A 27,705-nucleotide genomic window follows, 5' to 3' on the forward strand; every position below is an offset into this window, starting at 1 on the left:
TGTAACTTTCTTCCTTCTGACAGATGCAGATGGGAACCTATGTCGAAGCAGCTACTTGTTGCAAGTTATACTGACTATGCATCGCTTCAATGTGTCGTCCACAGAGCTGCTGCAGAAACTCATCACACTATATCCTTTTGCTACAATATCACTTTATGTGTCACCACTGAAATGTAACAAAATGTCTGGATGGTAAGCCAGTCATGTCATACAGGAAACTGGGTAACAGAATAAGATAAAATAAAAAATCTGTTGGTAAATACACTTTTCAAAACAAAATAAAAACAAACTGTTACCTCGTTGCTTGATGATGTACAATACAAGAGCCACTTGATAGTGAAAGTTCAATTTCATTAGTTGGTTTGTGTTTTACTCGTATCACTTTTAAATGTTGTTCTAGTGCATCTGTATTGAAATAACGCTATTAATGTTTTATGTTAAGGCATTTTTTCAAAAATAATCATTAATTTTATCTTTGTGTTGATGAAAATTATATGAGTTTATGTTTAAGGATTTTATGTAAATGTTTTCTGTGTTTGGTAGAAAAGCAAATTTTCTTAGTAGATTAACAAAAGTTAAAATAAAAACAATAAAAAAAGAGTTATGCAGTCATGTTAAACCAATATGAAAAATTCTGTCCTAAAATAAAACAAAGAACTGCGAATGCTGGAAATCTGAGACAGAGCAGAAATTGCTGGAGAAACTCAGCAGGTCTGGCAGCATCTGTGGAAAGAAAGTAGAGTCAATGATTCAGGTTCAGAGACCATTCTTCAAATCCACAGATCAGTAGTTTTAAAGAAGGGTCACTGGATCTGAATCATTGACTCTGCTTTCTTGGTACAGATGCTGCCGGACCTGTTGAGTTTCTCCAGCAATTTCTGTTTTTGTCATAATACTTACATGTGATCTCGTCAATGGTCTATGCAAATTTAATAAAATATCTTGCATCTCAATTCTATCCTTGTGGAACTGGAGCTTGGGGCTGAATTTTGCCAGAAAATCAGCTGTCATTTTTGTCCCATTACACCGAGGGTTTCTCTCACTGTAACCTAGCAAGGTTTTCATGTTATCATCCCAAACTCACCTTATTAATAAAGTAACGCACTCCAATGGTGCTCTGCTTGTCTGATATTAACTTGATTCTCCCTGTCAGTGTAGACAGAATTACTTGACATTTCTGGGTGAAATAGCTGCACAGAGGCCAGTCTCCTGTCACCAGGTCACACTTTATTGACATATGGAAAGTCCTTGACACTGATCTAGTTCGCTCAGAGCTAACTCTCAGGGTAAACTGAATCTCTGACAATCCTGTTTATATCTGTCAGTCAGGGCTTCCTTATGTACCAGATTAAGAATGCCGATCAGTACACTGGGAACTCCCAGGACTCCAGTGCAAATGCCATATTTAAAAGGCCACTGTTCAAACCCAGTCAAGCACTGGCAGGCTCGTGCTGGCCTGCATGGTTTGTGACGTTTGCCCTGGACACAACAGATAATGCGAAAATGGCATCCTGTTTTGTGAGCACAGACTTTGGAAGTCCTGCTAGACTGGATGGTGCAGAGCAGGGCCATCCTATTCCCCCAAGACTGACTAAGGAGGTCACAACACCAGACCCTGCCAGGCTGTTCTGGGCTTTCCACCTGGGTCGGTGTGGTCTCAACCATTCACCAGGAATGTCCAGCAATGCTGCAAAAATATCAGTGACCTTCTGTAATCCATCAGGGTAAGTGGCAATCAATATCTTCTCTTTGTGACCTGACACTCTCACTACCTCTGTGACACTGCACTCAGCTCCTACTGAGGCTCATGCCCTACCACTCTCAACAAATACCAGCCCAGCAGTATTGCAGTGAGGAGTGCCTGTGCTTCAAAGTGCAGCACTGACATATGAACGTGTGCTGGAAGTGGTTCACAGATGTGCTATGATAAGGCAGTGAGGCATGTACCTGTCACATGGCAAAGTCTGTGGATGTGGCCTGCATGCAGCCACTGCTGACAAAGTGTGCCCTGAGATGTTGATGCCTTGTGTCCAAGATGAAGTTCCAGAGGAGCAGGTGGAGAGCTGGAATCCTGCCAGTTACTGCTGTAACTTTCATGTCACAAATTCTTGGCATCTAGTTTCTGTTCTTTGGTAGAATGAGAAACTGCGTATTAAAGTGACATATTCAGTTAATGAGTGATCATCTACAGTAATAGCACTCTCCCTGTTCACTATTGGGAATCTTATTTCAACATTCAACACTTGGTTGGAAAATGGGACTTTTTAATCTCCATACCTAGAAAGGCCTCGCTGGATATCTCATCCGATTTTCCCATGCTTCTCACGATAGCCCCTGTTGGTCAGGGACTGAGAAGATTCTGTCCTTCTCATTTGTTTCATTTGCTTTAACTTAACCAGAGGGGCAACCAGAGTGAACTGCATATCTGCACTCCAAAATCTCTTTTTATTCCTTTACCCTATTCTGGCACCCTATTCCACAGAGTATGTGGCCTCTTTATTCTACCTATCGAAGTATATAATCTTATATTTATCAAAGTGGAAATTAATTTGCGAACTGCAAGGATATTACTGGCTTCTTGTAATTTGTCATAGCCTTCTTCAGTTGTAATTAAACCTCCCAGTCTCCACAATTTGGTATAATCTACAAAATGTTAAGTTGTATTTCTAATTCCCAAGTCAAATAATTTGTGTGAATTTAAAACAGCAATGATCCCTGCACAAATCTACTTGTAACATCATTTCCATCATCTGCCAGACAAAATCTGAAAAGTTTTATTTTCTGTTTTTTACCCCTTTTACTTCCCAGAATTTTGCTTCTCCCTGATCATGTGCTTTGAGCTTCATCATGTTTGTCATATGTAATGTTTTGTCAAAGTCTTCTTATATTTTCATAGTTGCACATGAAGTCAGTTCATGATGACTGTCTTTCTGCTGGTTCCAGTATAGCTTTGATGTTGTCAGTTCCAGAAATTCCTCTATTCTTTAAGTTTGTATCATTCATTGTAACATAAATGTTATATGAAATACAGGAAAAAATAGATAATGCAGAGGTTTATAATTCAATCTGTTCACCTCTGAGATCGTGCTTTGAATGACCTAACCAATAGGATTAAAACCATCACTCGTCAAGCGTATTATTAAGGATGAGATTGTAGAGTACTTGGAAGTGCAGGGTAAAACAGGGCTGAGTCAGCACAGCTTCATCAAAGGGAGGTCGTGCCTGAAAATCTGTTTGAATTCTTTGAGGAGGTAATGAGCAAGTTGGACAAAGGACACCCTGTGGACGTAATCTATTTGGATTTCCAGAAGGCTTTTGACAAGGTGGCATAGAGGAAGTTGCTAAATAAGATGAGGCCATGGTGTTAGGGGCAAGATTCCAGGTTGGATGGAGAATTGCCTTGACTGGCAGAAGACAGAGAGTGAGGGATAAAGGGATCTTTGTTTCAGGATGGCCTAGTGGAGTTCCGCTGAGGTCAGTTTTGGGACCACTACTATTCACATTACATATTAATGATCTGGATGAAGGAACTGAGGCCATTGTTGCTAAGATTAAGCTAACACAATTGAGGAAGTGGACAGGTTGCAGAAGGACTTGAAGAGTGGGTAAAGAAGTGGTAGATAGAATACAATATGGGAAAGTGTGAAGTTATGCACTTTGATAGGAAGAATAGAGGCATAGACTATTTTCCAAATGGGGTAAAGCTTTGGAAATCTGAAGCCCAAAGTGACCTGGGAGTCCTAGTTCATGATCCTGTTAATATTAACATGCAGATTCAGTTGACAGTTAGGAAGATAAATACAATATTAGCATTCATTTCAAGAGGGCTAGAATACAAGAGCAGAGATGTACTGCTGAGGCTGTATAGGCTCTGATCAGATGTCATTTGGAATATTGTGAGCAGTTTTAGGCTCCGTATCTAAGGAAGGATGCGCTGACATTGGAGGAGGTTCAAAGGATCATTACCAGCATGAAGGGCTTGTCATATGCAGAACAGATGGTTACTCTCCATCTGGTTTTTAGAATGATGAGGGGAATCTTATTGAAACTTAAAGAATACTGGAAGGCCTAGATAGAATAGATGTGGAGAACACGTTTCCACTAATAAGAGAGACCAGGTCTCAAGGGCACAGCCCCAGAGTAAAAGGACGATCCTTGAGAACTGATATGAGAAGGAATTTCTTCAGTCAGACGGTAGTTAATCTGTTGAATATATTGCTGCAAAAGGCTGCGACCAAGTCATTGAGTGTATTTAAGACAGAAAGGTTCTTGATCAATAAGGGATCAAGGGTTACGGGGAGAAGGCAGGAGAATGGAGTTGAGAAGTATATCAGTCATGATCGACTGGCAGAGCAGACTTGTTGGGCTGAATGATCTAATTCTGTTACTAGATCTTATGGTTTTATAGCTCTGTGTGGACTGCAAAACGTTTCACATGAAAACAGTTCACTCGGTCTCCATCCAGTTCATTGTACATGTATTCGGACTGAAAGCACATATGCAACCATGTTCAAGTTAATATTAAACTTTCAATTGTGTCAGAGAAATAAGAGGGATATTAGTCTCAGCTCAAGATAATGAGAGCCTTATAGATCATTTGATCCATTCTATAGTGATAATGAGATCTGACATAATTAAATGGGGGAGAAAACACCTAATAATAAAAAACAACCGAATGTGTCTGGTTTCAATTTTAGAAACTTCTAAACACCTCACTCAAATATCGGCCTGCCTCTGCCAAATCTGTCTGGGTGACAATTCGACAGAAGCCTCACAATGGAGGCAGCAGTGTTAAAATCTTCATATTGTGAAAATTATATTGTGTCGTAATATTTCTGACTGTGAGTAATAGAGGATTTTTAACATGCACTTGCCAGAAGGATATCCATTATCACTAACTCCTGTTTCTGTAAACTCTTAAATGAGTACATACATATTCTGCAATGTTTCTCATTTCTGGCCAGTTGAAACCTTGTTCAAAAATAGACCATAATCAATGAAATAACCCAATGGTTAAAATAACCTAGGCAACAAAAGCCACTTCAGAAGACCATGAGCCATTATGATAATCAGTCTGCAATCCCTCAGAATGAATAGCAGGCTTGTAGTGAGATGAAAAGCTCCACAGATACTTGAAGAGGACACAGCCATGAACCAATTAATAATGAAGTGTTTAGTATGAGCAATAGCACAGGATATTAATTTAAATTACACACATCATGTTAAAAACAGATATTGATTTCCCTGTTGTTCTCTTTCTCAGTTACAAGGGGAAATAAACTCACAGTGCAGATATTTTCAACTGTCCTAGAAGACATACAAAATCTTAATCTATTTTTGTCCCTATAGGTAATGTGATTTAGTCAAATTATTGGATTGTTTTGTGATATTGTACTTTCATCATTGTAATATCTTAAACTTCTGAAGGCAAATCTTAGAACCCCCAGTTTTTGTCAACCCCATTTCCCCACACCTCAACTGCAGCATTTTAAGCTTTTGTGATTCTCCTATGACTAATATCTCCCTCCAATCACACACAAGTGATTCTTACTGTTTTTGAGTCTGCACAACACCATGAACATCAGCCAAGGTAGTACTATAGCACCTTTACCATATTCCTTTACGCCCAATGTCCAAAAATGGACACATGTCATTTGAGACTCCCATTGTGATCACACAGACAGTAACACAAACTCGACAAACTTAATCCTAACGCTAACCAAATTGATCATCAACTCCTTTTCAGCTTAGAGACACAAGGTTAGTTCCACCATTGCCCAGTTGAAACCCAGCTCACACCATAACTGGAGCCTTCCTGTTCTATTGAACTTAGCTTGGCAATGCTTTTGCCTATTAAATAGAGTCATACAGCATGGAAACAGACCCTTCAGTCCAACTTGTCTGCGCTGACCAGACATCCCAATCTGTCCTAATCACATTTGCCAGCATTTGGCGCATATTCCTCTAAAGCTTTCCCATTCATATACCCATCCAGTATGTCATCATTTTACCTGCCTCCACCACTTTATGACAATACTTTGACTTTAAGAGGTGTATTTTGTTTGTTTTTTTTCATAAAGAAAGGTTGAAACAGAGGTGTTAAGCAGTCTTCTCAAAGCAGTTTTTTTAGATTACTTACAGTGTGGAAACAGGCCCTTTGGCCCAACAAGTCGACATCAACCCACCGGAGCGCAACCCACCCAGACCCATTCCCCTACATTTACCCCTTCACCTAACACTATGGGCAATTTAGCATGGCCAATTCACCTAACCTGCACAATTTTGGACTGTGGGAGGAAACCAGAGCAAATCCACGCAGACACGGGGAGAATGTGCAAAGTCCACACAGACAGTCGCCTGAGGTGGGAATTGAACCCAGGTCTCTGGCACTATGAGGCAGCAGTGCTAACCACTGAGCCACCATGCCGCCCATTTTGTGAGGCTTTGGGTTTTTTTTTTTAAGTTGAAACAATAGAAGCAGCCTGATGGATGGGAACAAGTTCCCACAGAACCAGGATTTTTATTTTAGCTTTCTGCTGTTGCTGGAGTCTTTAAACTGGCCGCGGAAGCTCTTATTCCTCTCTCTAATACAGCTAAAAGCTGGGGTACCCTTCCTGCTGCTAGAATTGACTGTGAGACAATGTATTTGCCTTTGCCAAGGGTGTGTTTATGGGATGTTGCTATATTGGAACAGTTAATTAGTAGTAGTTTAAATATATATATGTATATATATAAATTTGTTAAGCATTTCGGTAAAGTTACAATTAAAACAATTCTTTTCTTTTACTTTTCTTTAATGTATTTTAATGAAGTGTAAAAATAAAGTGTGTTTTGCCTAAAGTTAAAAAGTTTGCCCAATCAAATTGCACCTGGAACACAATGCCTTGCACTTACTTTTAAATTAAGACAAAGTTAAGGTCTAGGCTATCTTCTTAATATATTTTTGAGGGGGTTTGATCTGGTGCGTAACAACTTCCTCTGGCAGCTCTTTCTATAGACACAGCACCCTCTGCATGGAAAATCTTATCTGTCAGGTCCGTTCTAAATCTCTATCTCTTACCTTAAACTACGCTGTCTAGTTTTGGACTCCCCAACCATAGGAAAAAGAACTTGTCTGCCCACCCTATCTGTGCCCCTCATGATTTTTAGAAACCTCCATAAGGCCAGCTGTCAGCTTCCAACAACCAGGGAAAACAGCCCCTGCCTATTTAGCGTCTTCCTATAACTCAAACCTTTCAACCCTGACAACGTCCTTGCAAATCTTTTCTGCACCCTATCAAGTTTAACAACATTCTTCCTATAGAGGGGCAACCAGGATTGTATGCAGTATTCCAAAAGTATTTACCAAAAAACTGAATAGGGCAGCTTAAAAATATAATCCATCATGAACAACAAAAATTAAAGGTAAGCTGCTTGCTTAGGCCATGAAAACTAGTTTGTAAATAGGAAAGTTTACCAATGCTAGTAATGAGCAAGCCTCATTCTGAGTGAATATTTAAATAGTGTTCAAAGCAAATTTTAGTAATTTGGGTGTATAATACAAGAGTTTGCGATATTTCTGGCATTGGCATTTGTTGTGCTTTTCTTGCTTGAAGATGTTTTGCACCCTAATGCTCCACTTAATTCTAGATGAGATGTTGCAATAATGACTTATTGCTCAACTTCCTGACCAACAAGGCAGGGGGAAAGCAGATCAAATGCACCACTGAATAAAAATAAAGTCTTAAAGACAAATTCAATCTGACCAACTATGCAAGTAAATAAATGCCGCACTCTCATTAGACTTCATGAATTTTTGATCAGCATGTATAACTGATAATGGTACATGATTTCTGCCAGATCTGCCATTGCTACCTGGTAAAATATTGTATTTTGTTTAATGACTGTTTTAAGTACATCTTAAAATTACAAATAATTGCTTCTACTACATTCACCATTGGAGACCTGAAACTGCACTATAGCTCATGGATGGTTATGATAATGTAATCTATAGTAAACAATAAATTGTTATATTATTCAGCAATGACCCTACAGAAGTCATTCATATTGGACTCAGCTGAATATAAATAACAATTGTTGGACACTCAGATGAAAACACTTTTCCTTAATGGTGACCTACATATCAGAATGCTTTAGAGCAAAACTGTGCTGCAGCTTGCCTGAAGGTCTGTTACTTTATAAGGTGAGGCTTTTCCTGGAAGTAGTAACCACATCTATGAAAAGACAAGAAGCAAAGTGACTACCTGCAGAAGCGGCACAGCTCATTTTCGACTCAGTTGGAAATAATGTGGTTTAGTTTTGCAAATGCTTTATTGAAAATAAGCGAAGCTGTTTTTCTGTATGTGCAGTCTAAACTTTCATGTTTTTTTTAATTTGAAGTTTACTTGAGAAATGTTATTTTAATGTAGGTGCAACGTAGCACTAATATCACATGACAGACCAGCAAGTAGTCTTAAAAGTGTAAGAGCTAAAAACCTAGTTGATCAGTTTCAAGTTGTCCTTATAGGTATATGTGTGAGGAAGGTTGCAAGTGTTAAACTGATGTTTGATCACGGAATCATATAATTTACAGTGCACTTAGAGGTCATTAGGCTCATCATTCTCTTTGAAGATGCAAATAATTGCTCTTTCTTTTTGCTTTAAGTATAAAGTATATGCTGGAAAGCTGCAAGGTATAATTTTCAAATTCACGTTTCCCAGTTAATAACACTACAACTCTGTTGAGGGTTGTTTTTGTGAATGCTCCAAGAGACTTCATTTAGAAGCTGCATTGCTTGGTGCTTTGTGCATTTGCTGGAAATTAAGTTATTTAAGATTGCAGCAGGCACTTAATATTAAGTGTATTACAGATAATGAAATATGTTGAATAACATCAATAAAGCACATTTTTCATGAGGAAATGAGCCCAATATAATCAACGGGCTATTGAAAAAAAGGAAAATGCAATCTTATCTCCAGTTAGCAATACTTTCATATAACGATTTTGTTGCCACAGAAAATGCGTGCAATAATAAGCAGGTACAAATTCCTTTCAGATTTTAAGTAGATCTAAATTAGGTCAGACAGCTGTATTCAGACTATGAACTGCAGTTCTGCTTGTTTCAAACACAGCCACAAATGCTATGCCATGTAATATCTGAGGCAGACTGCAGAATCAATGGCCTGATTAAGTAATTCAAATTAATGTCCCAAAGTGTGGAGGCTAGAGGCACATTCTTAATAGTGAAAGGATGACATAGTAATTTGTGTAAAAGATGGTTTATATATAAAAACATCAAAAATCAGCTTAGCGTCTGACTCCAAACCACACTCAAATGCAAAAACTGTCTGATACTACAACCACTGTGTTATTCACATCATGTCAGTCGTTGTGTAACACCTGTTTAATTTTATGTCAAGTTAAAGACGTTCAGTTAGGTGAGAGTAATGTGGTGCTGGCAATATTAACCTTTTCTTCAGTCCTGTATCACACAATGTAGGCAATATTCAGAAAAATAATGCTGGTGATGTTCTAGACTAGAATCTGAAATATACTTGGACTCATAAAGCCGATGTTGCAGAGTTATTTTCTGGTATAAATTAGATTAGATTAGATTAGATTAGATTAGATTAGATTACTTACAGTGTGGAAACAGGCCCTTCGGCCCAACAAGTCCACACCGACCCTCCGAAGAACAACCCATCCAGACCCATTCCCCTACATTTATCCCTTCACCTAACACTACGGGCAATTTAGCATGGCCAATTCACCTAGCCTGCACATCTTTAGATCGTGGGAGGAAACCGGAGCACCCGGAGGAATCCCACGCAGACACGGGGAGAATGTGCAAACTCCACACAGGCAGTTGCCCGAGGCAGGATTTGAACCAGGTCTCAGGCGCTATGAGGCAGCAGTGGTATTGTTTTTAGTGAGAGGTGTTTCAATAGGACACATCAAAGAAACACTCTACACATTGGTAAAAGAATCCATATATTTGATTATATGATGACTTAATGAGAAGAGTTTTCTGATAGTCAGGGCCTACTATTCCACAAGAGGACAAAATGTATAAATATATAAAATCTCAGAGATGACCAAAATGTTCAATGACCCTGACTGACTGCTGCTCAGGACAGAAGTAATCACACCATGTTACTTCAGTTATGAGAAATCAAATAAAAATCACAATTTATTGTAACACATGTAACATTAACAGAAACATAAAAGGGAAGGACTTCTAATTCATGCAACTTAAAATAAACTCCTTCAAAACCCCAAACACAAACACACTTACACATGCACACACATACTTTCTCACTCTCTTTCTCTTTCTCTTTTTCTCTCTCTCTCTCTCACACACACACACACTTTAATCACATTTAAAACAGACAATAGAAAACAGTTTAACACATATACTGTGGGTGGAAAGGAATATAGATATATACTATATGGAACAAAATTTGAAAAAAATTATAAGTCCAGACCACAAAGTGGAACATTTTTACTCACACTGCTCAAGATTTTTATAATGAAGAGATGGTATTATCTGGAAATAGATACTTGTCCTCCGATTTGATGATTGATCAGGTGGATATTTTTGTTTTCTTTGAAGCATTTTTCAGTTTTCTGTTTATTTTCCTAGCACAGTTGGGAGTGGGGTGGTTGGTGGAGGAGCGGGCTGTGATTGGCAAGAAGAGGAGAGAGAGAGAGAGAGAAAAGGATGCTTTCAGTCTGCAGGCACTGGACATTGTCCACTTTCTTCTGTTCTTGGCATGTACAGCTGTTTTTAACAAACTGAAATTCAACAGATCAGCGGGCTGTTTAACTCAAAGATTCTTCGTGCCATTCAGTCTCAAATGGTTCCTCTTTTTGCATTCAAAATGAAACATAGTATTGCACAGCTCAACAATATGAAACAATTGATTTTCAATTTGCAAAATGTACTTTTTTTTCAGTTATGGCAGTCCAGCTTCCATTTCAGCTTACAGTTCCAAAAAATGAAAATATGTGACCTCACAATACAGTAAACAAATTCTTATTTCCGTTATATTGAAAGTTGCATGGTTTATTTTGCAGATACTGGATAAAAGAGTTCTGGATAATGTTTAAAATGGACAAAGCTCTTTCAGAAACAATGGAAAGCTTTCAGGAACTGGTCAGAAGGAATGGCGAAGAGTCACATTCCCAGTTCATTGACACATCACAAATGTAAGAAAAGAAGTTTGCATTCAATTTCTCTAAGACATAAGTACATTAGAAGGACTGTTCTAATTAGCACTCGAAGAATTATGTTTGTTTTAAGAATATTTGTACATGAATGGAGGTGAGGCATGAGGGAACATTTGGGGAAAATTTCAATGCAATCTTTTTCAAACATAGGCTCAGGTTTATGCCAGAATTGAGTGCCTCTCTGTTGTGGTGAAAGTAACTGGACTTGGCTTGGAATTTGAGCATGTACAGTTTACAGAGGTAGCTCACACTACTCCTGGTCAGGCAGGTGTCTGAAGTGTGCAAATAATATCAGGTGAAAGCAGTGCTGAAAGCTTGTGCATTTTACTGGATTGCTAATATTTTGGACAGGTATAACATCTAGGGTGTAGGTTTGCTCGCTGAGCTGTAGGTTTGATATCCAGATTTTCCATTACCTAGCTAGGTAACATCATCAGTGGCGACCTCCAAGTGAGGCGAAGCTGTTGTCTCCTGCTTTCTATTTATATCTTTCTCCTGGATGGGGTTCCTGGGGTTTGTGGTGATGTCATTTCCTGTTCGTTTTTTGAGGGGTTGATAGATGGCATCTAGATCTATGTGTTTGTTTATGGCGTTGTGGTTGGAGTGCCAGGCCTCTAGGAATTCTCTGGCATGTCTTTGCTTAGCCTGTCCCAGGATAGATGTGTTGTCCCAGTCGAAATGGTGGTTTTTTTCATCCGTGTGTAGGGCTATGAGGGAGAGAGGGTCGTGTCTTTTTGTGGCTAGCTGGTGTTCATGTATCCTGGTGGCTAACTTTCTTCCTGTTTGTCCTACGTAGTGTTTGTGGCAGTCCTTGCATGGTATAACATCTCTTTAGATCTTGTCCTGGGACAACTTTGGGAGAGATAAGCTGTTATTCAGAGGAGATAAAGCATCCTTTAGAAGCGGTGAGGCACTTCTTTGAGAGATCACTATGCTTTGGTTTAATAACTCACCCAAAAAATTATACTTCAGAGAATGTCCATACCGTCAGTACTGCACTATCACATATTTAGGGATTTAGTCTATGTTCTCAATTTAGTTGTTTATTTGATGTAATAAAGATATGGAAATAGTGATGGATTATAATGTACAGATCTCTTAACAGTAATCATTTTCATTGTTAAAGAATTCATGAAGTCACCTATTAATGATGAGAAGTGACTTGAGCTAAGACTGATGATTCCATGTGCTATGCTGCTCTTATGGACTAAAGCCTGCATTATTCTGCCCTCATGGAGTCTATCTATCATAGATTGATACTCTTCTCTGTAGCCTTCAGACTTAGCCCCGAAGGCTAAGTTGCTTTCCCAGTTAAGGACATCTCTCTAGGGCTGGAGAGGAAATAGGAGAGGATGGGCAGGATTGTTGTTATACACATTGATACCAACTACATTGATATGATTAGAAAGGAAATTCTGTTGAAAAATTTGAACAGTTAGGATTTAAAAGGTTGAACAGTTAGGATTTAAAAGGTGGCCTTCCAATGTAATAATTTCTGGATCAGCACTTGAGCCATGGACAAGCTGGTATTGGGCAAGTAAAGACAAGGAGTTAAATGCATTGCTCAGACTGTTATAGGGAGGAATGGACTTGAGCACATGCAGCACTTGCACTCATACTGTGGTAGATGGGAGACGTTGACCAGATGTAATTTGAACTGTGATGGGATCAGTGTCCTGGTGAATTGGTTAAATAGAACTGCAGAGAAGGCTTTAAACTAATTGGAGGTAAGGGGAAAGAAGTCCTGAAGGTATTTAATTACTGATACTTAGAGTGGGACAAGAAGTGATAGAGTGTAGAAACATTTTAAAAAGCGGTCAAAGGAGAAAAAATGTTTTTTTTAAAAAAAGAGGCAAAATTAATGGCTCTCTATTGAAATGTTTTAGTATTTGGAGCAAAATAAATGAATTAATAGCACAAATAGAGGTTAATGAGTATGACTTTATAGCCATTATGGAGTTAAAGCTAGGAACTAAATAATCAGGGATATATCACTTTTCAAAAGGATAGACAGGAAGCGAAAGTTAATGGGCTTGCTTTGTTAGATGAAATAGATATAATAGCAAGATCTGATGCAATAGCAAGGTAAGGAAGATTAGAAACCATATGGGCAGAGATAAGAAATAACAAGGGGAAGAAGACACTGTTGGAAATGGTCCATATGCCTCTAAACAGTAGCTATGTTGTAGAGCTTTTCCTATGGCGGTTGTTCGGCGAAAAGGTTTAGCTTATACAGTAGTTCTCTCACTCTCTCATAAACAGTGGTGTTACAGTAGTCACTTCCCAATCTATAAAAACCATTCCAGAATCTGTGAAACTTTAAAGGACTCCTCATACACTACTACTGGTAGCAGTGATATGAAAAACACAACAAGGTGGTCAGAGATCTACAGATATCAATGTAGATATTTCAATGGAACAAAATACGATATTGATCTAAGAAATGGGGAGAAGAGACAAAGGTATTTCAGTAACGTAGTGCTGATAAGAGAACAGATTCTTGAAACCACATAACAGGTAATGGGACACTCCAATACGTGTCTCATCCTGTTTGACAAATATGTTTGAATGGACTGTCTGGACATCTTTACATTTATTTGGCAGCAATACACGTGATTGGTCACGGAAAATCACACAACGGATAAAACCAAACTGTAGCAAAAAGCGAAAAGTTTCTCTCCTGTTTGATCACTTGGAGCCAGGAGAGCTGGCTGAACACCTAACCTACCTCGAGTTCAAGTCCTTCCGGAGGATCTCTGTAAGTATGCCATTAACTGTATTGAGATATTGGAGGGAAAGTACTCAGATCAGAATACTGTCTTAAAATGATCTCTCTATTTTACATTACTGAGTGAGATAAAACACTTCTTCAATTTACTCATTTAAGACTCAAACACTTACAGATAAATTGCAAAGTAGAAAATTGTGATGGATACTGAAATGATTGATGATGTGTGGGAAATCATTAAATTCTGACAAAGCAGACAACACCAGCGCAGCAGTAAGAGAAATGATCCTGGACTTCCATTTATCATGCATTCAAATTCAATCAATCACACTAGGAAAGTACCTCTTCCTAACTTATATTTGAATTTCAAGGATTGATTCATAGTGGGGTTTCTAAATTCCAACCTGAATGTCCAGTGACCATTTCACCTTTATGAATTTGTGTTGATAATGTATTTGTCCAAAACAGTTTGAGTAATACTAAAATAGTTAAAAATTCATCCAGAAAATACAATGTTATCATGGCATTTTTGTTTTGCTTCCCCCAAACCCCGAATACGTTTCTCCTTATAGAATGCAATCAGCTACATTTGGGAGAATCTTCGGTCCATTGTGTTCATGTCGGGTCTCAGGAAAAACAATTCAGCTCATCCATGCCTCTTTCTTTTCCCTGATTCTTTTCTCTATTCATTTCAATATCCAGTTACCAGTGAAAAGTCAGAATGGAATTTGTCCTCACCCCATTGCCTTTATTCACTGAATGGCAGGTGGAACTCTGACATTGTATTCTGAGATGTATAGGTTAGATTTGACGCTACCATGTACTGGGCATTCCACACTTGAATCTGCAAATGAAATCAATCTGACATTGGCACTAATTACACAACGCCTTTCATGTTCTTGCCTTACTGTGACTCTAAAAGTAGCTTTGGGATATTGAAAGTTGCCATTGTCCTCGAGGACAATTGTCTGCTCTCTTATTAAAAAGAGACAACTGTGGTGTGTCTAAACTAAGGATCACCACACTTCAGACAAGGGGGTGAGACTGAGAAGATGGAACCCATGCTGTCTGTATCATTCAACCTTGCAAAACAACTAACTGATCCCTGACACTCATCCAAGAATGATTTTGCCTTTCATGTCCTCAGGTCAACCCAAAACAATGGCAGCCAATCAAGTAATTTCTCATTTAATTGTTCTAATGTAGGAGCCATGGTAGTTAACCTGTGCATGTTAAGATCTGCAAACAATAAAGGAATAAATGACCAACTCTTTCACGTATTGCTGAGAGAGAAATGTGAGGCAGGACTTTGGGAGAATTCCCCACCTGTTCTTTAAGCAAAGCCTTAGGAACTTTCATGTTCGCCTGAGAGTTAGCAGATGGTTTCACATCTCATTTGAAAAACAGTCCTCTAGTACTGCACTGAAACAGTCTATTACATTTTGTGTTTAGGGCTTACAAATCTCTTAAATGGAGCTTGTACCTGCAGCCTTTTGAGTCAATGCTCTATTGCTGCCACTGAACAACAGTGGACACTTAGCATATTACACTTGTCCCTCCATAACAACATAGAAATGCTATTACATGCAAGGCATCACTTATACCTTCAGTACTGCCTTTGGAGGTAGTTTATGGTGCATTATTGGTGACAGTCTCTCCCTAATAAAAAAGATAACAGAGGCAAAGGTGCTGGACATCTTTTTTTTCTCATTGCTGGTTGTAAGAGAGCTCAAGCATTTAATTATTGTATCTTTTAAATATTCTTGAGCTGTATAGATCTGTTTGTCACATACAGGACCATCCCTCTATCATAAGTCAGAAGTGCTGAAGATTGCACAATGTTCATGTCCAAGTACAACAAGACATGACAATATCCAGGCTTGCGCTGATAAGTGGCAAATAATGTTTGTGCTACACAAATGTCAGACATTGACCATCTCCAATGAAAGAGAATTTAGCCATCATCCCTTAGCATTCAATGGTACCACCATCACCAACAACACCCTAGGGGTTACCATTAATCAGAAACAAAACCGGTCTAGCCATATAAAATTAATGCCTTTAAGGGCAGTTTGGAGGCTAAGAATCTTGCATTTAGTAACTGATATTCTGACTCCCTCAAACCAATCCACAAGGCCAAAGGCAGGAGTGTGATCAAATCTTCACCAATTGCCTGAATAGGTACAACTTCAACAACACTCAAGAAGCTTGGCACAATCCTGGATAAAGTAGCATACTTGACCAGCACCACATCCTGCGACATCTACTCCCTCAACCACTGATGCTCAGTAGCGTCAGTGTGTACCATCTATGAGATGTACTGCAGAAGTGCACCATGGGTCCTTGGAGAGCACCTTCCAAATCCATGATTACTACCATTTCGATAGCAGATACATGGGAACTCCACCCACCTGAAATTTTCTGTCCAAGCCATTCACCCTTCAGATTTGTAAGTATATCACCATCTCTTCAGTACCATTGGTCAAAATCCTACAACTCATTCCTAATAGTTCTGTGGGTCTACATACACCAAATTAACTGCAGCAATTCGAAAAGGCAGCTCACCATCACCTTGCCAAAGGCAACTAGGGATGGGCAATAAATGCTGGCTCAGTCAGCAATGCCATACATTCTATAAATTAATTAAAGCATACAGAAAGATCTATTGTCAACCAAATTGATGTGAATTCAATAATTGTGCAATTCAATTAAAAGCTGTTCTGCAACATAAAGGCAGCTTAAGGTGAACCAGGAAATTAATGAATAGAAAATAGAGTATAACCAGGACTTATTTTATCCAGTTTTCAGATTATCAGAATTATGTGTTGACTGGCTGTGTAAAGGACAATCCCACGATGGAACGTTCTGTTGCTTTGTGTAATGGCATTTCACAGTGGGTCCAGCTTATGGTTCTCAGCAGACCAACACCACAGTTACGGGCTGAAGTCTTCACCAAGTTTATTTGTGTGGCTCAGGTACGGATGGCACTAGTTCCTCTTGACAAATAGGCAGCTTGTGTTGTTTGGTCATCTTTATTGTCATAGTAAATTTGAAGCAGAAGAATTAAAATTTGCTTTATCCGTATTTTGGCCATATATCACATAGTCTGACATAGTGTAATGTTTCAATTACAGCTGCAATGTTACTCAATGTCATTTGTTCTAATTTTTGGAATAAATTGGCGATTCACACTGAATCAGAAACCCGTGCAACTTTAAGAACCAAGTACAAAATGTAAAATTATAAAAAAATTCTGTCCAAACAAAGATTTCAACAAAAAGATAAAAGATTAAATTGTCACTGGGTCATAATTATAACTTAGCAAGGGAATTTTTCTTTAAGATTACACACTCAGGGAAATATGTACTCTTAAGTATTTCAATAGATTATATATTTTAGTGTTTTGAATCCAGGTGGAGGTGTTAATTATGGGTTGCAATGCAGTAGATTTGAATCTTATTGTTGTGCCATTATTCTTGTTTGATTTAGAAGGCATTGTCATCTTACCTTCTCTACAGAAACTCCAGCAGCTTCAGAACTTTAATACACTAATGGCAGTGGTTGGAGGTTTGTGTCATAGCTCAATTTCCAGACTCAAAGAAACAAGCACCTGTGTCCCTCATGATGTTCATAAGGTTAGTGTTTTCCTTCAGTGTTATAAACTGATCTTCTTGTGACATTGTAAGGCTTCATGCAACTGTTTTGCGGAACATTGCAAATCTGACTGCCACAACATAATTCCCCTAAATCTCTTTTGCTCAACTGTGACTCAAGCTGGGGTGTAGTTCCATAGGCAGCAGCGCTCTTCGGTATTTTGAGGTTGTGTTCATGTATGAGCCAAACAATGCATACAGTGGGGAACTGGACTGTGGGAGGCATTTCCAACAAGCTCAATGACATTGTCCCCAAATACCCATAGACATGGAGCTTCCAGATGCAGTCACTAAACAATGATCAGGAGTAGGGGGTACTGCCTAATTTTCACCTTCCGGCTCAGAGTTATGGAGGTCAATTTTTGTGGTCTCTACTGTCACCCAAGGTGACATTTCTTCAATATCATGGAAATGAAATTTCAGGAGGCCAACAACTTTTTTTCAAAGGAAAACAAGAACAGCAAATATTCTGGCCCTCTGTAGTTGTCAGGTTCCCATCTGTGGCAAGTGTAATATCGTTGGTCCATTTTGGCATAAAATAATATTCCACAGCCTGTATATGTCTTAGAAGCTGTCAGTCAGTTGGAAACAAATAAGCAAAGCAAGAACTAAGAAACAAAGATTGTATCTTGATTTGAATGCACAGTTTGGCTGTTCTAGGTAATATATAGAGTACAAACAGCATTATATATGGAATCAATGTGTAGGTGAAAAGATAGATTCAATGATCTTTCTGTGTTTTTCTGTGCAATTAAACTTTAGTATGTGTAAAAACAATCATCAAATCATATATCCTCTATGAAAACTGATATTTAAGATTTAGTGGTATTCATTTTCTATGATTTACAGTTTCAAGCCATCCCTTTTCAACAGGACATTACAATATAGATTGAAGAATAAAAAATGACACTCACAATGAAGGCAACTTGATTTTTATTTTATTCAAATGATTACTATGTATTCAGAAAAGGTTCCCTTACTAGCTACCTCCCCAAATGGTAGGCAGAATTTAATGTAATTGACATGATTTCAGCACATGGATTGGAGAGCCAGTGGGAAATCCTGCCTCACTTCTGAGGGGTAGGCCTGACCTCTCAGATATTTAACGGGATTCGGAATCCTATGGATGTAAATGCTGCTCACTAAAAGAGGCCAGAAACCAAACATAACGGACAGTGCCTTTGGCAGTAGTGTGTGCTCTTGGTTTTGAACTGAGGGAGACTGTCAGAATCAGCAAAAGACATAGTTCACAATTGAGTAAGGGTGGGAAGAGGTCATGAGAATAGGGTGCATGGAAATCAGAGATAAGGGCAAGGAGCAACCACTATCCCACCTTACGCTATCTTTCATGATTGAACACTAAGTGCTGAGGAACCCTTGTTATCTCCCTTTGCCTCCCCAAAACAGCGGATTCTTGCAGGATGAAAGCCAAAACCTGTTTGGCAGAGTTACATGGGCCCACAATCAACAGAAAAGGTATAAAATACCAACTTAACATGGTGCTGGCTAAATGCTGATGACTTATATGATAATGAATTTCCATGCCTTTATTTAATTCTATGTTTTCATTGGGCATGTATACTCTACAGCTGTCAAAAGGAAACTTAGTTGGAAGATAAATGATTCATTTTAAGCAAAAACATTCAGAAGCGCTTGTCTGTAACTTTGGGTTTTTCCAATGTAGGTGATGAATGAAATGACTGAGCTGCTCTCGTCCAGTGGAAACTACAACAACTACCGACGTGTGTACAGTGAATGCACAGACTTCAAGATCCCTATTCTGGGTGTCCACCTGAAAGATCTTATCTCACTACACGAAGCCTTGCCAGATTGTGTTGAAGACAACAAAATTAATGTACACAAATTGCAGACTCTCTACAATCACATCAACGAGCTTGTGCAGCTTCAGAACACTGCACCCCCATTAGATGCGAACAAGGACCTAGTGCACTTGCTCACAGTATGTCTGCCTGTACTCTGATAGTTGTTTGTCTCAGTTTTCGATTCCTAAGGGCAACCATTGGTAGAAGCGTGAAAGTGGCACCCCAAATGTTGGGGCATTTAGGTCTCAGAAATGGCAGGAAAACTGTAGCTAAAGCATACACAAGTGACATGAATTCAGCACCTTGACACAGTTTACAACAAAAAGCATCCTTTCATAAATGCAAGCTGCTTTTGAAAATGCTGAATAATACTATTTCTACAGACAGTATGAAAGAATGGTTCTAGAAAAAGTACAAATAATGCTGATTTATTAAGAGAAGCCCACAATTTGGATAAAATAGTTCCAATCCTCAAAAACAAAATATAAATCTACCATTTCCAGTATCTTATTCTGTACGAATCCTGAGATTGATGCCAATATATTGATGCTAGACCATACATTCATATTATAAAATATCAACATTGTGATTAGTCAGACTGATCACAAGCCCAGCAGAAATGAAACTCTTGATCAACCTACTGTTTTCATTATTAGAAAACTTCTGTCTGGATTTCTAAATTGCCCATCTCTTTGTATGATAGTCCCACATTAAGGTGTGCAAACTAAAATTTTAAGGAGGTGTCATCTTCAGACAATTCCTTTTATTTAACTATTTGAGAGGATAAAATTAAATTTTACAACTCAAATTAAAGCAAGTTAGCAAGTCACTTTCACAATCAACATGAGGAAATATTGATGAACTTGTTAAAATCAGAAAACCATTTCCTTCTGTGATCTGTGTAAAGTGCTTGACAAACAATAAATTGAATATTTTAAGAAAAACAACTCTATTATAATATAGAATAAATGCAATTTAACCTCACTACATTATTTCCCTTGTGCTTCTATACACTGTATTTAATTGAAGAGGAACTCTGGAAAGGTGCTCCCTGAAAGTTGGTGAAATTAAATTGATAAGCATTAATCTGAATACACTATTCCAGCAAACATTATTTTCAGTAGGTTCACTTAACCTGCAACCCCATCCTTTGTACTGGCGCCTCCATTCATTGGAGGTTTCATGATTGAATTTGAAGCAGAGATCTTGTGAAATCTGCCAGAAGCCTGTTATAAAGTCATTATTAGGTGAAATTATAAAAATTCAAATAGTGTTCTTCATCTGCAGAGTCTTATTAGAGATTATTACCCTCTGGGCAGCCTCATTAGGACATGCACAATAGAATGCATGTAGTGACAATAAATCAAAATATTCGCTAATGCCCAAACACTTCAGACTAGGACCAAGGTAAATTGTACTTTGAAAATTAATATTCAAAGCATAATTTATCAATGTTACCTGTCTATTAATTGACAAAAATCAATATTAAGTACATTATGATAGTCATGCTTATAAAGTCAATATTTTGTGGAATAACTTCTCCTGTCACAAAGTGTTGATCAAAGCTCGGGCACCACTTTCCAAGGTGAAGGTAAACATGAGAATATAAGCTGTCACCAGACATCTGTACATATCTTGGCTGTCTGCTCAATTGCAGCATTGCTGTGAAGTTGGGTGGTGTCACTACTTGCCTGTTTACATGGTGCACAGTTCTGGGATGGGGTGGGAGCAAGAGGAGAAAGAAATGGATGCTCATTCATGTCTGGATACTATGAGAAAATTGCTCATGGTGAATAATGTAACAAGTGACAGTTTAGCTTTCTCACAGGGATTAAGAATATAAGACATAGGAGCAGGAAAATGCTGCTTGGACCTTCAAATATGCCCCACTGATCATGGCTGGTATGCCCCAGGTCTCAACTCCTATTTCATGCCAACTCTTCATGGCCCTCAACTCCCTGATATATCAAAAATCTATCACCTCTTTAAATGTTTTGAGTGATCTAGCCTCCAAAACTCCTTGGGGAAAAGAATTCCATACATTTGCTAACTTCTAAGAGATCAAATTCCTTTGCATGTCAGTTTTAAGTGAATGTTCCCTAATTCCCCTACTAGTGGAAATATCTTCTCAACATCCACTCTGTGAAGCCACTTCAGAACCTGGTATATTTCAATAAGATTACCACTCATTCTGCTGAATGGTAATGAATAAAAGTCTAACCAGTGTGCTCCCTGATGTTTTTTGGCTGTGTGGACCTTGGAGGTCAATGCACAACAGTGACACCTGAATCAGGAATTCAAAGCCACATTTGCCATAACTGGACCCTTGGAGTGGCTGCAAGAATGCAGCTTAGATGGAATGCTGGTCCTAACCTGTTTAGCTACTCTTGATAACAGCCTCTCACAAATCAACATAGTGGATTGCGTTTGAACTGCCTCCAATGCCAAGTAAATCCTTTTTTAATTATGGGGCGCAAGACTGTACAGTACTTCAGATGCAGCCTCACCAACACCCTGGTAGCAAGACTTTACTATTTTTATCTCCAAACAATAAAGGCCAAAATTCCATTTGCTTCCTGAATTAGTTGACTTTTCATGCACAAGGACACTCAGACCCCTTTGTGCAGGAACTTTTTTGGAGTCTCTCACCATTTAAAGAAGAGCCTGCCCTTTTAGATTTTTCCAAGCAAAGTGCATGACTTCACACTTCTATGCATTAAACTCTATCTGCCAAATTCATGCCCCCTCACTCAACCTATCTATATCAGATTCCTCATGTCCTCATCACAATATGCCACTCCACACATTTTTGTATCATCAGCAAATTGGGATACATTGAAAGGATATTGGAGCGGGAGGGGGAGGATCCAGTTGTTGTGGTCCACGTTGGTACCAACAACATAGGCAAGACTAGGGTGGAGGACCTGTTTGGGCATTACGAAGCACTAGGCAGGAAATTGAAGCACAGGTCCTCAAGGGTCATAATCTCCGGATTACTGCCCGAGCCACGTGGCAACTGGCATAGGGACAAGAAAATTAGGCAAGTAAACACGTGGCTAAGGGATTGGTGTGGGAAAGAGGGATTCCACTTCATGGGGCATTGGCATCAGTTTTGGAACAGGGGGGATCTGTACCGTTGGGACGGTCTCCACCTGAACCGATCAGGTACCAATGTTCTAGCGAAGAGGATAAATAGGGTGGTCAGTAGGACCTTAAACTTCTGAGTTGGGGGGAAGGGAAAGTGAAAGCGACAGGGAGTATGGAGGTAAATGGCAAGATAAGCAGCAGGATAGCATGTTTCCAGGCGGATTTAAAATTGAGGCAGACTGAGAATGCAGTAAAAAGCAAGGATAACTTAGGACATATGACTTCCAACATCTCTAATGATAAGGAAGTTAGCATTAAGGCACTTTACCTGAATGCTCGTAGCATTCATAACAAAGCCGATGAACTAATGGCACAGATAATAGTGAATGATTATGATGTAGTAGGCATCACAGAGACTTGGTTACAGGGGGGGTCAGGACTGGCAGTTAAACCTCCATGGTTTTTCAACTTATCGAAAAGACAGAGAGGTGGGCAGAGGGGGGTTGCCTTGTTAGTTAAGAACAAAATTAAATCTATGGTATTGAATGACATAGCGTCGGATGATGTGGAGTCTGTGTGGGTGGAATTGAGGAACCACAAAGGCAAAAAAAACATAATTGGAGTTGTGTATAGACCTCCTAACAGTGGTCAGGACCAGGGACGCAACATGTACCGGGAAATAGAGAAGGCATGTCAGAAAGGCAAGGTTACATTGATCATGGGAGACTTCAATATGCAGGTGGACTGGGTAAATAATGTTGCTAGTGGATCTAAAGAAAGGGAATTCATGGAATGCTTACAGGATGGCTTTTTGGAACAGCTTGTCATGGAGCCCACAAGAGAGCAGGCTATTCTGGACCTAGTGCTTTGCAATGAACCAGACTCTATAAAAGATCTTAAAGTAAGGGAACCCTTAGGAAGTAGCGACCATAATATGATAGAGTTCAGTCTGGAGTTTGAAAGGGAGAAGGCAAAATCAGATGTAATGGTGTTACAGTTGAATAAAGGTAATTATGCGGGCATGAGAGAGGAACTGACTAAAATAGACTGGAAGCAGAGGCTAACCGGGAAGACAGTAGAGCAAAAATGGCAGGAGTTTGTAGGTATAATTGAGGACACTGTACAGAGGTTCATTCCCAAGAAAAGAAAGATTAACCGGGGAGGGATTAGACAACCTTGGCTGACAAAGGAAGTCAGGAAATGCATTAAAGGAAAAGAGAGATCCTATAAAGTGGCTAAGAACAGTGGGAAATCAGAAGATTGGGAAGGATACAAAAGCAAACAGAGGATAACAAAGAGTGTAATAAGAAATGAGAGGATCAAATATGAAGGTAGGCTAGCCAGTAATATTAGAAATAATAGTAAAAGTTTCTTTCAGTACATAAGAAACAAACGACAGGCAAAAGTAGACATTGGGCCACTTCAAACTGATGCAGGAAGCCTAGTGATGGGAGATAAGGAAATAGCAGGAGAACTTAACAAGTACTTTGCGTCAGTTTTCACAGTGGAAGACATGAGCAATATCCCAAAAATTAAAGGGTGTCACGGGGCTGAGTTGAGTATGGTTGCCATTACGAAAGAAATAGTGCTAGAAAAGTTAAAAAGTCTTAAAATTGATAAATCTCCTGGCCCCGATGGGATACACCCTAGAGTTCTGAGAGAGGTGGCTGAGGAAATAGCAGAGGCAATGGTTGAGATCTTTCAAGAGTCACTGGAGTCAGGAAAGGTCCCGGATGATTGGAAGATGGCTGTTGTAACCCCCTTGTTCAAGTAAGGATCAAGGCAAAAGATGGAAAATTATAGGCCAATCAGCTTAACCTCGGTTGTTGGTAAAATTCTAGAATCCATCATTAAGGATGAGGTTTCTAAATTCTTGGAAGAGCAGAGTCTGATTAGAACAAGTCAACATGGATTTAGTAAAGGGAGGTCATGCCTGACAAACCTGTTGGAATTTTTTGAAGAGGTAACAAGTAGGTTAGACCAGGGAAACCCAGTGGATGTGGTCTATCTAGACTTTCAAAAGGCCTTTGATAAGGTGCCACACGGGAGGCTGCTGAGCAAGGTGAGGGCCCATGGTGTTCGAGGTGAGCTGCTGGGATGGATTGAGGATTGGCTGTCTAACAGAAGGCAGAGAGTTGGGATAAAAGGTTCTTTTTCAGAATGGCAGCCGGTGACGAGCGGTGTCCCGCAGGGTTCGGTGCTGGGGCCACAGCTGTTCGCATTATATATTAATGATTTGGATGAGGGAACCGGGGGCATTCTAGCGAAGTTTGCCGATGATACGAAGTTAGGTGGACAGGCAGGTAGTACTGAGGAAGTGGGGAGGCTACAGAAGGATCTAGACAGGTTGGGAGAGTGGTCCAGGAAATGGCTGCTAGAATTTAACGTGAGCAAGTGCGAGGTCTTGCACTTTGGCAAAAAGAATAAAAGCATAGACTACTTTCTAAATGGTGAGAAAATTAATAAAGCCAAAGCACAAAGAGATCTGGGAGTGCTAGTCGAGGATTCTCTAAAGGTAAACATGCAGGTTGAGTCCGTGATTAAGAAAGCGAATGCAATGTTGTCTCTTATCTCAAGAGGGTTGGAATATAAAAGCAGAGATGTACTACTAAGACTTTATAAAGCTCTGGTTAGGCCCCATTTGGAGTACTGTGTCCAGTTTTGGTCCCCACACCTCAGGAAGGACACACTGGCACTGGAACGTGTCCAGCGGAGATTCACACGGATGATCCCTGGAATGACAGGTCTAACATATGAGGAACGGCTGAGGATACTGGGATTGTATTCATTGGAGTTTAGAAGATTAAGGGGAGACTTAATAGAGACGTACAAAATAATACATGGCTTGGAAAAGGTGGATGCTAGGAAATTGTTTCAGTTAAACGAGGAGACTAGGACCCGTGGACACAGCCTTAGAATTAGAGGGGGTCATTTCAGAACAGAAATGCGGAGACATTTCTTCAGCCAGAGAGTGGTGGGCCTGTGGAATTCATTGCCACGGAGTGCAGTGGAAGCCGGGACGCTAAATGTCTTCAAGGCCGAGATTGATAGATTCTTGTTGTCTAGAGGAATTAAGGGCTACGGGGAGAACGCTGGTAAGTGGAGCTGAAATGCGCATCAGCCATGATTGAATGGCGGAGTGGACTCGATGGGCCGAATGGCCTTACTTCCACTCCTATGTCTTATGGTCTTATGGTCTAACCCTCTCTATTGGAGAACAGTCACATACCTAACAGCTATTGTGCAATAAGCACTTGTTAACCAGTAAAGTTATTGCATACTCATACTGGACAATAATTTACTGTTTGCTTTGTCTGCTTATGATGTGTTTTACCAGTGATCCATCAGGAATATTTTCATGCTAAACACAATGTCTCTAGTCATTTAAAAGTCGTGAGGGACCATGCCAATGGCCAGAGTCTAATCTCCACTTCTGAACTCATTCCTTGCTAATTTCAAGTGGTATAGCAATAGAGTCAGTACAATTGGCTGCTCAACTTCTGAATTCGGAAACGGTATTCTATCAGTCATGGTCTTGAACCCCTGCATTTGTGAATAGTGCTGAAGAAAGGATAAGGCATTCCTGCAGTCAGCCCATTGACCCTCCATTGTCACTACTCATATGAATAATACTCACAAGGGTAAGTTTCTAATGACTTTGGACAAAATGTCTTTGAAGCCATACTCCAATGAGGTAGTAATAAGAGAAATGAGAAGATTGTAAGAGAATCAAAGGTTTCACCCTGATTGAGATCTATTTCTGAAAAATTCCGCATCTAGATTCTATAAAAAAGGAGCATTTGGTGCAGTCAATTGAAGCGTGACTCCAACAACGATCATTCTATCATAAGCCATCAGTAACCACGGTTACTGGTGTTTTCTGTCGTTATTCAGTATGATTGGAGTAATTGGTAATCATTAAGTCATTAATTAAAATGAACAAGTATAACATTTCTAAATTAGTAGATCTGTCAGTTTACAATAAAAGGTTCATGTCAAAAATGAGTCATTTATAGAGTGAAGTGAGTTAGGACTAAAACATGTGTTTGAAACTGCTTATGTAACAACATATGTAATTTACGTATTCTGCATTATTTCAGCTTTCTTTGGACCTCTACTATTCAGAAGATGAGATTTATGAGCTTTCGTATGCCCGTGAGCCAAGGAATAACAAAGTTCCTGTAAGGCAGTTTTTTCAAACTATTGCTATCGCATGACCCTGATTTTCCCACTAAATGCCATGTTATGTCATCCATTATTGCTGTCTGGAACTGTGATCACTTTGTCAGAATAATCAATTACATTTCATTAAAAAGTGCAGATGGAAAAATTTTAAAAGACGATGAAATTCGGTTACACTCAAATCAAATGGCCTCTGGTTCCGAAGAAGTTAGTAATTGATTTCTGTATGAATGCAATTTTTAAGTATCCAAGATCTTTAAATGTAAGAAAAGTCATACAGTTTGGAAGTTGAACTAAAACTTAGAACACAAACTCATCTCAGCATTTATAAATATTATTTTGTCAGAAATAATCCCAACTGATACGCTAACATGGTCTTAACTGAGCCATTTTAGATTTATCTGCAAAATATTTGAATTTAACAAAATATAGAGTGAATCATTTTAACTTTGAATAGTATTCAAAGTTATCAGTATTACAAGTGACTAATAGCATAAAACAGACAATATCCTATCAGTCAATGGTAAGGTTACTCACAGATAACTTAAACATCAGATGGTCTGACTGTACATAATGCCACAATACGATGGGCCTTCTGTGTGATGTGCAACATGTTTTCCTGTCCTTTATGGTTGCTCCACATTAAGCCTTTTTAGGACAATTCACCAACTCTCTGTTTTGAAATGTGTCGTCTACAAAGCAAAATGGAATGATCATGTGCGGAAATGGTTTTGCATAACTATCTGACAGTTTATCCTCTTCCTTAGAAATTTTCTCCTTGATGTAATTATTGGTATAACTGATGTGCAAAGGTAATACTAGATATGTTTTAGATATGTTTTGTATTAAAAGGATCAGCTATGGGTGTATGGGGAAACAGTTGCAAAAGTCCACTAACGATGCTGATCCTTTGAGTCTTTGTGTGGGGTATTTATATGCATAGCTTCCCCATCTGGTTGGGAGGTGAGCAATAAATCATATCACAAGGAACTAATGTTGAGTCCTGTATTCTGCTAGTTTTAT

At 39.1% G+C, this 27,705-nt stretch overlaps 1 protein-coding gene across 3 annotated transcripts in view; it reads left to right on the forward strand.

The window, feature by feature from the left end:
* Positions 1 to 27,705, forward strand: part of LOC122553731 (RAS guanyl-releasing protein 1-like) — a 134,078-nt gene that overhangs the window by 69,429 nt on the left and 36,944 nt on the right. For all 3 annotated transcript variants that reach the window (XM_087990021.1, XM_043697995.2, XM_043697994.2), the window contains exons 3-10: positions 24 to 129; positions 8,120 to 8,182; positions 11,057 to 11,188; positions 13,814 to 13,967; positions 16,739 to 16,912; positions 17,456 to 17,572; positions 19,275 to 19,550; positions 26,601 to 26,681. In XM_087990021.1, coding sequence (XP_087846147.1) covers positions 24 to 129; positions 8,120 to 8,182; positions 11,057 to 11,188; positions 13,814 to 13,967; positions 16,739 to 16,912; positions 17,456 to 17,572; positions 19,275 to 19,550; positions 26,601 to 26,681 — 1,103 coding nt within the window. The remainder of the gene's footprint in view (positions 1 to 23; positions 130 to 8,119; positions 8,183 to 11,056; positions 11,189 to 13,813; positions 13,968 to 16,738; positions 16,913 to 17,455; positions 17,573 to 19,274; positions 19,551 to 26,600; positions 26,682 to 27,705) is intronic.

The sequence above is a fragment of the Chiloscyllium plagiosum genome, unplaced genomic scaffold (genome assembly GCF_037043375.1).
Source record: "Chiloscyllium plagiosum isolate Xiang-an unplaced genomic scaffold, Cpla_swu_hap1 HiC_scaffold_8, whole genome shotgun sequence".
NCBI lineage: Eukaryota > Metazoa > Chordata > Chondrichthyes > Orectolobiformes > Hemiscylliidae > Chiloscyllium > Chiloscyllium plagiosum.